At 36.9% G+C, this 13,960-nt stretch overlaps 1 protein-coding gene across 7 annotated transcripts in view; it reads left to right on the top strand.

Moving 5' to 3' along the window:
* The window catches only part of MAP2K5 (mitogen-activated protein kinase kinase 5), a 249,028-nt gene that overhangs the window by 90,637 nt on the left and 144,431 nt on the right, over positions 1 to 13,960 (top strand). For all 7 annotated transcript variants that reach the window (XM_054565240.1, XM_054565238.1, XM_054565237.1 and 4 more), the window contains exons 10-11: positions 8,282 to 8,350; positions 8,442 to 8,523. In XM_054565240.1, coding sequence (XP_054421215.1) covers positions 8,282 to 8,350; positions 8,442 to 8,523 — 151 coding nt within the window. The remainder of the gene's footprint in view (positions 1 to 8,281; positions 8,351 to 8,441; positions 8,524 to 13,960) is intronic.

The raw sequence follows: 13,960 nt of genomic DNA, 5'->3' as shown, positions 1-13,960 counted from the left end.
TACTCTGTCTGGCCCTTCTTGGCCACCCCCATATGAGGAGGGAAGGGAGAAGTCGAAGTACTTCAGGGAGTCCAGGCAAACAGTGAAGGGCAGGATGTTTACCACCTCCTCACAGACCTGTATGTGGAGCTGGCAAATCAGCACGTGGATGTGGTGGATGGATTTGGCTAAGCCCAGCTTGAATACCTATGTCTGTAGGTGCCTCTCCGAGAATCCTTGATCATCGGATCCAAGATATAATTCGGCTTCATCTTTGCCTCGTCCCAGCACCCTATGCGGACAAGGCATCACAACAGGGCCTTGCCTTCAAACACACTGTGGGGCTTTCTCATCCAGCGTAAGTCAGCAGCTCCTAGGCAGCCTTGCAGATCTTGGCCAGGGTAAATTTGACCCTCCAGACTTCCCATTTGTTCAAAAGCCCATACTTGCCCATCAGCTTCAGCTATTGGTCGAGGTGGGATTTCTTGAAGAGTCTCCATGGAGTCACATAAGTTTTGCAATAAACCCAGCTCCAGGCTACCAGCATTTTGGCTCCCCCATAACTGAGAAAGAGCTCTCTTACATTTCTTATAATGCATGAGTCTTCTGGCAGTAAATCCTTTCTGCTTTTACATATCTGCAGAGTGCATATTTGATTTTCATTTTGGAAGGTATTTTTCTCTAGATAGAGAATTCTAGGTTGACTGCTCTTTTCTTTCAGTATTAAGGATACTATTTTACTGTCTTTTTGGCTTGCAATCTTTCCAATCTAAAGCTTACTGCCATTTAAAATCTTTATTCTTTGCCCTGGCCAGGTGGCTCTGTTGGTTGGAACATCTTCCCATACCCCAAGAAAGGTTGCAGTTAGATTCCCAGTCAGGGCATATACCTGGATTGCAGGTTTGATCCTCACTTGGGGTTCTTAAGGGAGGTAACTGATTGATGTTTCTCTCTTTCTCTATCTCAAATCAATTAACGTATCCCCAAGTGAGGATTAAAAAAGAATAACAATAAAATAAAGTCTTTATTCTTCTGTACATTAGAACTGACTTCTCTGGCTGCTTTTAAGATTGATTATGATAAACTTTTATGTAATTTCCTTCATAATTCATGTACTCAGGATTTGTTGAGATTGTTGGATCTGTGTATTTTTAACTTGCATCAAATATGTACAAATTTTAGTCTTATTTCTTTAAGTCTTCCCCCATACTTTGGAAAGTTAAATTGCATATATATTAGGTTAATTGAAGTTGTTCCACACCAAAATGATGCTCTGTTGTTTGTTGTAGTCTTTTTTTTCTCTCTAATATTTCATTTTTTGGGTAGGAGGGAGAGAGAGAGGAAGAGAAACGTCAATGCGTGGTTGCTTCTCACGTGCCCCCTACTGGGGACCCAGCCTGCATCCCAGGCATGTGCCCTGACCGGGAATCAAGCAGCCCTTTAGTTCGGAGGCTGGCGCTCAATCCACTGAGCCACACCAGCTAGTGCCAGATATTGTAATTTTTATCTGTAGAATTTTGCGTGGGTCTTTTTCACATCTTCCATGTCTCTACTTAATATGCTCAATCTTTCTTTTACTTTCTTGAATATATGAAATATAGTTATGATAATTGAATTGATGATCTTATTATCTATTATCATAGGTGTCATTTCAGGGTCCTTTTTCATATTTAGATCATATTTTTCATTTATAAAAATGTTAAAAATATAAAAGCATACAAAAGCCAGTGAAAACAGTTTAACATGTTACCATCATATGTGTGAGGGCTAAAGAGAGTACACAGGAGTTCACCGAAATCTTTACTATAGAGTAGTGGCAGGTGGTTTCACCACTGGGTGGGAATCTTAGGGAGATACTTCATTCCTGAACCTCTAAGAGTTCCTGTGTGAGTCCACTGGAAGCAGGAGGTGCCTGAGGAAACAGGCAGCTGTCCTCCTGGGAGATATCGCTCTCTGTGACACCATCTGAGGTCAATGTTCTCTGCAATATCTCCCTGTTCTCTATTTGGCTGGATGGCTCTGATTCTCTCCCTCTTTGTCATTGTTACCAAATGGGCACTAACCTCCTCTTCTCCAAGGCTGTTACAGAACTCTGTACGCTGAGGAAGGGTCTGACTCTGAGCTGGAGGAGGAGTTACTGCTGTCAGAATCTGTTATTTTTACCTTCTTCAGGAGAACTGCTCAAATTGATTAAGGAAGCAGTTTTATTGACGTGCTTCTCTTTTTTTCTTAGATTTTATTTATTTATTATTTTTAGACAGAGCGGGAGGGAGAAGGAGAGAGAGAGAAACATCGATGTGTGGTTGACTCTCACGCACTCCCTACTGGGGACCTGGCCTGCAACCCAGGCACATGCCCTGACTGGGAATTGAACCAGCAACCCTTTGATTCACAGGCTGGTGCTCAATCCACTGAGCCACACCAGCTAGGGTGTCATCCTTCTTCATAGGTCTTTTTTTTCCCCTGGCCTTCCCATTCTTCTTTTTAAAGTTCTTAAATGTCCACTCATCATCACTGCTGGATGTCTCAGAGTCAACACAGGCTGACACATGGGCATCTCCTTCTCCTCAGAGTCACATCATTCACCTTGTTCCAGGGACAAGGGCTCCTGAGCTAGGTTCTCATCCCTGCCGAGGACTTTCTGCCTCTCACATTGTGGACAGACACATCACTCAGGATCAGTGTTGACTGATTGCTTTTTCTTCTCATTTGGGATTGTATTTTCTTGGTTTTCTTTTTATTGGGGGGTGGGGGGTGGGTCTTATCATTGTTTTTATGGGATTGTAATGGGATACTAGTCATTTGGCATAGGTGCCAGATATTTCTGCATTTCTATAAACATTCTTGACCTTTATTCTGAGATACTGTGTAGTGACTTTGAACAGTTTGAGCCCTTCAAGAATTGCATTCAAGCTTATTGATCATTTACACTGTGCTAAGCACTTTACCTACATTTTCCTCATTTAATACAACCACCTTTTGCTGTTTTTACCATGATTGATCCCCATTTTACAGATGCATAAGCTGAGACACAGAGAAGTGAAATAGCTTGCCCAGAGACCCACAGCTAATAAGTAATGGAACCAGGATTTCAGCCCAGGCAAGCAAGTCTCTCCCCAGGACCCTGTTTTTAATCTTTGTACTATATCGCCCCTCACTACCCTCAGATTTGGCTTCCTGAAGCATAGTGCTGGTAACATCTCTCTCCCACTCAAAAGTCCTCAACGGCTTCACATTATTTCCCAATAAACTGAAAGCTCTGTGGGATGGAACTCAGGATCTCCCACAATATGTCATCAGCCTACTTTTATAGCATTATCTTATATGACTGCATCTTGTGCTGCTTTTAAATTGAACTTACTGCCTTATCCAAACTCAGGTACTTTTCACTTCAACTCTTTGATTCATGTATTTCTCTTTAATAAAATGCTTTCACCTGTGTCTCCACCTACCAAAATCCTTAACACCCTCTAAGGGTCGGCTACAAAGCCACTCTGTTGAAGTTACTTAGGTAAAGTATGTCACACCTGGTGTATCTATCACTTACTCATTTTCTTCTTTGAATGTCCGCAATTCTCTGTGTTTCTCATGGGGGTTATCACATGCTGCCTTGTAGTTTGCTATTAGTGTACATGTATGTTTGCCCTATCATATTGAAATTTCCTCGTACATGGAGAACAGATCTTACCTTGTTTTACTTATTGATTCACACAGAACATTGTATGGAGGGCTGTATGTAATGATTAGATGTTCAACACGTAATTTGTTGAATGACTGAATAAATAAATTTTGTTCTTTTGTTTGTTTGTTTCAGTTTACTCATTCATCTCTTAGGTAACATCTTGAAAGCAGCTTCAGCTCATATACAAAATATCCCATAGTGTTCTTTGTATGGACCATTGCTCGCAGCCAGAGTATTTCGTAGCTTTTTTTATATTAGAGGGTGAAATGAAAGGTTAAGAGTTAGAAGCACATTTGATCTTTTTCTGACCTTTTCCTGACTTTCGTGTGACTTCAACCATGTCACTTGAACCTCTCAGTGACCTCAGCTGTGAAACGGGGCTGCCTGGTGTCACAGAGGGATTGCAGAGAGCGGCAAATCACAGTCCTTATCCAAACAGGACCACCTGCAGGGCTCTGAAGCTGCATAGGCTGATGAGGGAAGTGCCATTTCCCAAGCCCACTGATCAGTTGGACCCATACTTTTGAGTAGCTGTGGGAGCAACTAGATGGGAGTCCTTGAAAATTTGTTATTGTTCCTACTCAAAATATTTTTAATTTTTTTACTTCTAAATGTTTCTCTCTTTTTTAGACAAGAAAACTATATTGTAATGTTTGCATTTTCAGACTTTAAAGGTGGGAAAATATCACTTCACATATTTTTATAAGCAAGTAGAATTTTGGGAAGACTAGGAGTACCTACAATTTTTATTTTATGCTACTGAATTTAGAAAAATTTCTGCCTCAAAGAGTGTTTTAAATATGATACTAGAAAGTATTTGATATGATACTTAGAAATATGATACTTAGAAAGTATTTGATTTGAGCATGTGTACGTAACTCATGAAATGTGTTTCTAACCAGCTTTTTTTGGCAGGAAGTGTTGTAGGTTAGTAAGACAATTGCAAACAAGTAGAGCAGAAAACAAATAAATGCTATTAGCCATCTTGCAAAGAGAACCTTTTTATACCATTAATACATTCTATAAAAGCTTTCAAAGAATAGAGCTTGATAGAATTTCCCAGTATTATTTATTTTCTAATTGGGAAAAAGCCATTCAGTAGGAAAGTTCTTAGCATTGTATCTAGCATGTACTGATTATCATTCTTTGACTGTTTTGGGTTTCTGCTGCTTTTAAACTAGTATTTAAATGGACCATTTGATTAATCATTTGTATACTGACTGTAATCCTCCCAAATTTCCTTTCTGAGTTGTACATACTGTAAAAGACAATTATGTTGGCACAGATTAAATAAGCGAATTAAAACAGAATAGCAGCTTAATTTGACCTGTGATTTTTTTCTCCTTCCCTTTAGTGGAGTGTGTGCCACTCCAGCAAATAAATGAAGTCATCCATGACAGGTTGTGATGAATTGCCGTATTTATACTGTATATTTTAATAGCCTCACACTAATTTAAATTGAGCACAGAGTAAATTATAATTCAGTCACTTGACTGCTTATATTTAACTTGACAACTCATCCTTATTTGTCCTGGAGGTGTAGCGAAGAGCAGCAGAAACACACTCAGGTATTTCAGTTTCTCACTTAACCCTTTCTCCATGAAGTGGTTCATGTTCAGAGCCTCTCTAGTTTGAAAAATTTAGCCCTTCCTAAAGAAAAAAAATAGTAACAATAATAATGAAAACCCAGGAAGTCCATACTTTCCTTGTACTTCAAAAAGAAAATTAGTATTTCCATGCTTTTTCCCATCGCTTTCAAATAAAGAATTGGACTTGTTTATTTTTAGCAGTTTTAAAGCTCACTCACAAAAATGCCCAAGGGAAGGAGAATTAACCTTCCGCCTAGAGTGCCAAGTCTCCTAGAAAATAGAAGAGCATTTCAGTAGTAATTTTAAGGTGGGTTTTACTTTCCCTCTCAAGTTCCCAGAAATTACTTTATTCGTTTTTCTACCAATATGGAATCTCCACTGTTCTGTACTATAGCAAACACGAAGGAGGATCAAGACCTATTAGAGTGCAAAGGATTGGCTCCACAAATACAGTATTACTTGCTACATTTTAGGTCACTGTAGCACTTTCATTTATTTTGGTGTTTCTATCTTTGGTCTTAAATCCAGTTGTAGAAATCAAGCAATCCATTTCCTTTCCATCCAGAAACAGCAGCTTATTTAGAGGATTATGGCTGTAAAGAGCAATTTAATTAAATCTCACATCACTTAATGGCCACTAGTATAAGACCCTATGCAGGATGCTGGGTGTGGGGGCAGGGGACTAGAGAAAGATGCACAAGACTCACCCTTTGTCCTTAAGGGGCTCACAGCCACTCTTTACTCTTTAGACTTCTGTTTTTAGAAGGTGAGGTATGGATGTTAAAGACAAATGTGATATGTAGAAAAATAAAGGGCCAAAGCTACAGGTAAATTCTGATGGAGGGCTTTGGGGCTGGATTCCTGAAGATGGTGGCAGCATTCAGGCTGCTTGTAAAAGACAGAAAAGGTTTTATGATCAGTGACTGTTGGGTGGAGAGAGGAAGTACTTCCTCAAGTAGAAGGAACAGCAGTAGCAAAGACTGGGAGCGGGGGAACTCATCCTTACACATCACACATCACAACAGGGTGTGTGTGATCAGTAAAAATCTGGTTTCACATGAGGATTGAGTTTGTGGTGGGGAATAGTGAGAGGAGCTAGAATCACAAGTTGAAGCTAGATTGTAGAAGAAATCCTTGAATGTCATGCTAGTGTTTTAATTTTATGCTAAGCCATGGGAACCCAATTAAGGTTTTTGATCAAGGGAATGATATGTTTACAGCCAGTAGTTTGAGGTTAATTCCAGTGTGTTGGCCAGCCATGTGGAATCATGTCATTTCTAGATTGGTGGCCTGGAGGTGCAATATAGCTTAGTAGTCATACTAAGCACTGAGCAAATGTATTTTTGAAACCTTAAGTAAGTGGTTCTGAACCTTACTGTGGGTTAGAAATCACCTGACACGTGTTTAGAAATACTAAGAGATAGGTCCAACCTCAGAGATTCTGATTTCATTATGCTTATGCATTGGGGTTTATTTAAAGCACCCTTATATATTTATGTAAGTACTTTTAAATAAAGATAATTATAATATAAGACCAGGGTTGAGACCCACTGCTTTAAGATAAACAATAACTTAATTCCATTTAGCAGAGTTTTTTAGGATGAAAGATTCCCTGTACTTGACGTAGTGGTGTGAATAGCGCTAATATTTCATAGCATAGACTTGAAATAACACTAGATGAATTTATTTTGTTGCTAAGTTTTATACAGGAACAAAAATGTTAAGTGAATATTGTTGGCAAAATGACTATTGATTTGGAGAAACGTTTCTTGGCAGTTTTGTATTACACTTACAGTCTAGTTTAGTGAAAGCTTTTATAAATAACCCTAAAGCAAACTCTTGATAGAAACTGGCTATGCCTTTTTTTCTCTCTTTCTCCTTCCCCAAGTGGGTGTCATTACTATAAATGTGTAGAATTATCCCTTTCTTTCCTTGCTCTGTCAGCAGTTTGCAATTCATAATTTATGGATTTTTTTCTTCCAATATGAGTATGCGAGTCTGTATTCTGCTGTTGTAATACAAAATGTAGTTCAGTGTTGGATGGTGTATAACTACACTATCATGGTAATCCTGGATGCTCAGTTTTTATCTAGAAATGTCTAGAGTCAGAAACTGCCACAAATCTTAAAATTCTTCCAACTATTTTATTCTCATCACTGTCTTTTTTTAAGTAAAATACAATTTCTCTTGAGTTGGCTTCACTGAGGTGCTAAGTAAAATTTGAACAGTAATGGTCTTCTTTCTTAAAACAAATAGTGTTTGAAATACACTAGAATTTATTCTAGGTACGTTTATAAAGCATTTTTACATGTCTGCATCATGACTCTGACTTGGCGGCGGATGTTTTAAGGAAAACCATAAAGCATCAGTACATGGGGGGACGTCCTCGGCGTCAGACAGGGGCCCGGGCGTTGCCAGGCTGCCAGGCTCCTCGGGGGCTTGTTTCCTCCTCTAAGAAAAGGGATTACATGCAATAATTTCTGAATTTCCTTCAAGCTCCAACATTTTATAACATTATTAGCAAAGAAACATCATGCAGCTGGAAGAATAAAAAAAGTTATATTTTAAAAACTCCTTATTTCCTCTTACAACTAAAAACCCTCCGTTAAGTGTCATTTTTACTCATCACCCTCTTCTGTTTATTGCCTTGTGTCTGAATTACAAGGCAATTTTTTTAATGGTTTCAGGGTCACTCCTATCTTTCTCTCCTGAAAATAACCAATGTAGCCAAAATAGGGTGTATAAATTAAGGGTGTTATAACTTAACTGACTTTTAAAGCCATTAATACTGACCTTTGAGACCTGGCTTTCTCCTTGGTCCCATCAATCACTTCTCTACCACCTCCCCCAATACAAAGGGTTAGACAGATGTGGATACAGTTTGTATTACTGGGGCTTATAATGGTGGGAAGGAGAAAGGAGGAATGAATAGAGAAAACACCATGTTTTCAGTTTTATAATTCATAGTGAGTATAGCTATATTTAGTTTAAGGGTGACTATATGTGTCAATGTATTCCTTTCCATATTTAGGTCATACTACTAGATATTACACTGGAACTTCAGAAGCAAATTATGTCTGAATTGGAAATTCTTTATAAGGTAATTTTTTCTTTGTCATTTTTTCCTTATAAAGCATGCCTATAGTATTGGCTTGCAGGTTTTTAACTACTTTTATCTTATTTTGTTACAGTGTGATTCATCATATATCATAGGGTTTTATGGTGCATTTTTTGTGGAAAACAGGATTTCAATATGTACAGAATTCATGGATGGTGAGTTTTCCCTCTTATAATACTTCAATGGTATTTTGTGGGAGTGCTTTATAACCTGGTTTTGATATAAATGTCAAGTAGAATGAATAATAATTAAAATATATGAATAAGTACCTTCTTTATATTCTAAAGCATCTTAGTGTTAGGAGTTTCTGGTGTTAAATATTTGTAGATGACCTATAATTTCAAGAATGTAATTTTATTTACTTTTATTGAAAATTTAAATAAAAGAAATTAAATACTAGTCCGATCAGTGGTTTGATATTTGATTCTTCCATACAATCTGTCTTTACTTGCAACACAGATGTTCTGTTCTTTAATGTTTCAATAGCCAAAACAGATTTACTTTTAAAGAAATCTATTAACCCAATGTCCTGCGCCTTTTAGAAAGAAAACTATTAGTTGCAAGACAAATTGTATTTCAACACGGCTGTTTAGCCAAGATGTATTTAGCTTTCTTTGGACTCTAGCCCTTTCTCTTCTTCATTTTTTAATTCATTTCCAGTTTGGTGGCTCTTTCTTGATCTGAATATTACAACAAAAATGCAGATTTCTTGGTACATTATCAGTGAAATATGTCATCATTGTTATTTTTTACCCATTTTAAATCAAAGAAGTCTTTAGATTGTACATATTCACTTTTGCAGTGTCTGGCCCGTTCAAATTCAGCATTGAAAAATATACTTAGTTCATTTTGGGAATTATCAGTATATTGCTGAATCAATTATTTCGTGCCCTGCAAGACTTTTTAATGAGCTAACATTGATACCTTGATACTATAATAAGACATATAATGGGCTCTAAATCAGTTAAAGTAGATGCTAAGAATTACAACTCATCATCATAATGAGTAGTATAACAATTACTATTCAAGGAGACTGACTAAAAAAAATGGATTCATAGAGCCAGTACATGCTATTATTTTATGACTCTTTATCATTCTTTTTTTAAGGTCCTCAATTTTTCAGTTAAATTAAAAAATTTATTTATTGAGATGGTATATATCAAATATCATATAATTCACCCTTTTAATGTGTACAAATTCAGTGGTTTTTAGTATACTCACAAGGTCATGCAATCATTATCATTAATTCCAAAACATTTCTATATTGTCCAGAAACATATTCCCTACCAATCAGCAGTCACTTCCTACTCCCTCTTCCCTCTAGTCCCTGGTAACCATTAATCTATTTTTTTTTTCTCTGTGGATTTTCCTATTTTGGACATTTCACACAAATGGATTTGTATAATATGTGGCTTTTGTGTCTGGCTTCTTTTGCTTTGCACAGCAATTTTCAACTAGTGTGCTGCAAGAATTTTTAAAACATGCAATACCTGACTATTTAGTTAGGGGCACTGACCTCTTTTCCCTTAGTCAAATAAAAAATGACAACAGCCAATACAACAATGGCCATCCAGTGAGAATGCCTTGTCTCAAACCATAAATTTATAGGTCATATAATGGAGTCACATCTTATTGGTCATATCTCATAATAAGGCTACGTCTGATTGGTTCATTCTTGGTACCAGAAATCGTTATATACAAGGCATCTGATTTTTTAAAAAGTAACTTTAGAGCAAAAAGGGTAGCTATTACTACTTTTAGTAGTAGTAGTAGTAGTAGTAGTAGTAGTAGTAGTAAATCAATCAAAATCATGCCTCTTTTTTTGTCCAATCAGCACAAAACATATTTGTTTGGTTTGCTGCAGAATTTTAGTGATTAGTTTCTGTGTGCCATGAGATGAAAAAGATTGAAAATCTCTGACTTGGAATAATGTTCTCAAAGTTTATTCATGTTGTACATTGTATTACTACAGCCATATGCCTCATAACAATATTTTAGTCAATGTTGGACCAAAAAAATGACAGTGGTCTCATAAGATCATCATGGAGCTGAATTTCCGTTAAAAATTGGAAAGACAGCGGTTCAGAATTTTTCCCCCTCTGGTGGGAGCAGTATCTGTGAAGTTGGCAATAGATTCCCTCTCACGCACAGTACCTTAATTTTGAGTGCACAGATTACGTCCCAGTCAGTTAGCCACTGACCTGCTCTAGCCCAAAGGAGTCTGTCCCCCAGCCCTGCATATTCAGAGGGTGCTTTCAGCCATCCCGGATCAAGCTTGATCGTCTTCAGAGTAATTTGCTGTAAATTCTTCGATGAGGAACTAAAATCCTGTACAAGGGCACAGGTCCATGAGAGCGGCCTTAATAAGTATTAAGTGCTACTGCCACTCAAATAAAAGCTTCCTGTGGTCATATGGAGCCATCGTGTCCCTGTACTTTGGAAATATTTTCACGTTGAAATGATACAGAGCATAGATAAGTTTTATTTTTTCCATCATTCCATTGCTAGAGAGAGCCCTTCATGCCAGAGAGGACCAGTGGAACCAAAAACAGATTTTGAAAGTCAGAAATAATTGAGTCCTAAGTTTTGAGCCCTCTCAGTGTTAAACAACCTCTATTTTAATGAATACCATAAAGTTCCTTAATCTGACCACTGCTTCAGCATGCAATAGCCAAAACCACATTGCCATAACAATCCTCTATGTTTCTTTATCTCCCCATCTTGATTTGTTATTCCTATTGATCTTCAAGAAGGATCACTTCCATTTCCTCCCTAATGGTAATCTGTGCCTTACCCAGTCAGTTTCTCCTTGGTATTTCCAATCAGTTTCACCCACATTTCTGTATATTGAGTGACATTGACAGCTTTGGTGTTTTATATTTGGCCCTATCAGAAGAAAGCAAGGAGAGGACTTGTGGGAAAGTGTTTATAAGGTCTATAGCAGTGTACAGTGATACCCTAGGCTTTTACACTCACCACTCAACTCTCTGACTCACTCAGAGCAACTCCCAGTCCTGCAAGCGCCATTCATGGTAAATGCCTTGTACAGGTGTACCATTTTTTAATCTTTTATACTGTATTTTTACTGTACCTTTTTTATGCTTAGATACACAAATACTTTTGATTGTGTTACAATTGCCTGCATCATTCAGTATAGTAACATGCTGTATAGCCTTGTAGTCTAGGAACACTAGGCTATATACAGCAGTGGGCTGTACTACCTAGGTTTGTGTACGTGCTCTCTGTGAGGTTGGCAGGATGAAATCGCCTAATGATGCATTTCTCAGAATGGACCCCATCTTTAAGTGACACATGACTGTACCTCATTCCTTTTTATGACTGAAATTTTGTTTACTCATTTGTTAGTTGATGAGCATTTGCATGTTTTTACTTTTTGGCTATTATGAATGTTGTTGCTATATACTTTTGTGTACAAGTTTTGTACGGACATATGTGTTCAGCTCTCTTGAATGCATACCTAGGAGTGGAATTGCTGGGTCATATGGTAACTCTGTGTTTAACTTTTGGGAGAACTGCCTGTTTCTTTTTATTTCACCCCAGTTTGCATTCATACCTACAGCGCATGAGAGTTCCAGTTTCTCTACATCTTTGCCAATACTTGTTATTGTGTGTCTTTTTTATTATAGCCTTATAGATATAAAATGGTATCACATTTTAGTTTTGATTTAAACTTCCTAATGATGTTGACCATCTTTTCATGTGTGTATTGGCCATTTGCATATCTTCTTTGGAGAAATGTATATTCATATCCTTTGTCTATTTTCTTGAGTGGGTTACTTGTGTTTTAGTTGTTGAACTGTAAGAGTTCTTTGTGTATTCTGGATTCTGGATACCAGGTTTGTATTAAATGTGGTATTTGCAAGTATTTTCTCCCATTCTATGGGTTGTCTTTTCACTTTCTTAATAGTGTCCTTTGAAGCACAAAACTCTTTAAATTTGATGAAGTTCAGTTCACCTGTTTTTTCTTTGGTTACTTATGCTTTAGAGATTGTAGATGAGAAACCATTGTTTAACCCAAGGTCATGAAAATTTACACATGTTTTCTTCTAAGAGTTTTGTAGTTTTAGCCTTACATTTAAGTCCTTGATTCATTTTGAGTTAATTTTTGTAATATATGGTGTGAGATGAGGTCCAAAGTCATACTTCTGCATGTGGGTATCCAGTTGTCCCAGCACCATTTGTTAAGATTATTTTTATGGAATTTTCTTGGCTCTCTTGTTGAAAATTAATTGATCATAAAATGTATTTGTGTTCTCTCAATTCTATTCTGTTCTATTTTTCTGTTCTTGTCTCAGTACCACCCTGTATTTGCTTACTTTTACTTAATTACTCTAGGTGGCGATTTTCAACTTTTTTCATCTCATGGCACATATAAGCTAATTACTAAAATTCAGTGGCACACCAAGAGATATATTTTTTGCCTTTCTAACAAAAAAGATAGGTATAATTTTGATTTATTCATACTGGATAGCTATTGTGTTGGCTGTTGTCATTTTTTATTTTGACAATCTAAGGGAAAAGAAGAGGTCAGTGTCCCTCACTAAGTAGTCAAGTATTTCCCGTTTTGAAAATTCTTATGGCACACCAGTTGAAAATTGCTGTCCTAGACTATTGTAATTTTGTGGTAAGTTTTGAAATTGAGTATTCAAGTTTTGCAATTCTTTTGTTAAGTTTATGTCTAAATATTTTATTTTTGCGGCTATTATAAACTTTTTAAATTTCATTTTGGATGATTCATTGCCAGTACATAGAATTACAAATGATTTTCCTATATTGATCTTGCATTCTCCTACCTTGCTAATTAAACTCATTGAATTCTAATAGCTTTTTAAGGATTCCTTCGGGTTTTCTATGCAGAACTTCATGTAAATAGAGGTAGTTTTACTTCTTCCTTTCCAATCTGGATGCCTTTTTTAAAAAATTGCCCTGGCTAGAAACTTCAGTACAATGTTGAATAATAGAAGTGGTAAGAGCAGACACTCTTCTTTTTGTTCCTGATCTTAGAGGGAAAACTTTCAGTCTTCCACCATTAAGTGTGATGTGGTTTGGTGGATGTCCTTTACCAGGTTGTGGAAGTCCCTTTCTCTTCCAATATCCTTGAGTATTTTTATCATGAAAGGCTGTTAAATTTTGTTGCATGCTTTTTCTGTGTCTATTGAAATGGACATGTGTTTTTTGCCCTCTATTTCATAATTATGATGTATTGTATTAATTGATTTTTGTGTGTTGAACCAATCTTGCATTCCCGGTCATGATATATAATCCTTTTTATATGTTGCTGCATTCAGTTTGCTAGTATATTTTTGAAGATTTTTGCATCCGTATTGTTAAGAGATTGGTCTGTGATTTTCTTTTCTTGTAACTTCATTGTCTGGTTTGGGTATCAAGATAATACTGTCTTCAAAGAATGAGTTGGAAAGTGTTCCCTCATCTTTTATTTTTTGAAGAGCTGTGAAGGATTGATGTTAATTCTTCTTTAAACATTTGATAGAATTCATTAGTGAAGTCACCTGGGCCTGGGGGCGGGGGTGGTGGTGGTTTGTGTTCTGTTTTTGTGAGTAGTTTTTATGG

Source organism: Pteronotus mesoamericanus, unplaced genomic scaffold (assembly GCF_021234165.1).
Source record: "Pteronotus mesoamericanus isolate MK-2021 breed Mesoamerican mustached bat unplaced genomic scaffold, CSHL_Meso_final contig_164, whole genome shotgun sequence".
NCBI classification, from domain to species: domain Eukaryota; kingdom Metazoa; phylum Chordata; class Mammalia; order Chiroptera; family Mormoopidae; genus Pteronotus; species Pteronotus mesoamericanus.
Note: the sequence above shows the minus strand (reverse complement) of the source record. Positions and strands in the feature narration are given on the sequence as shown.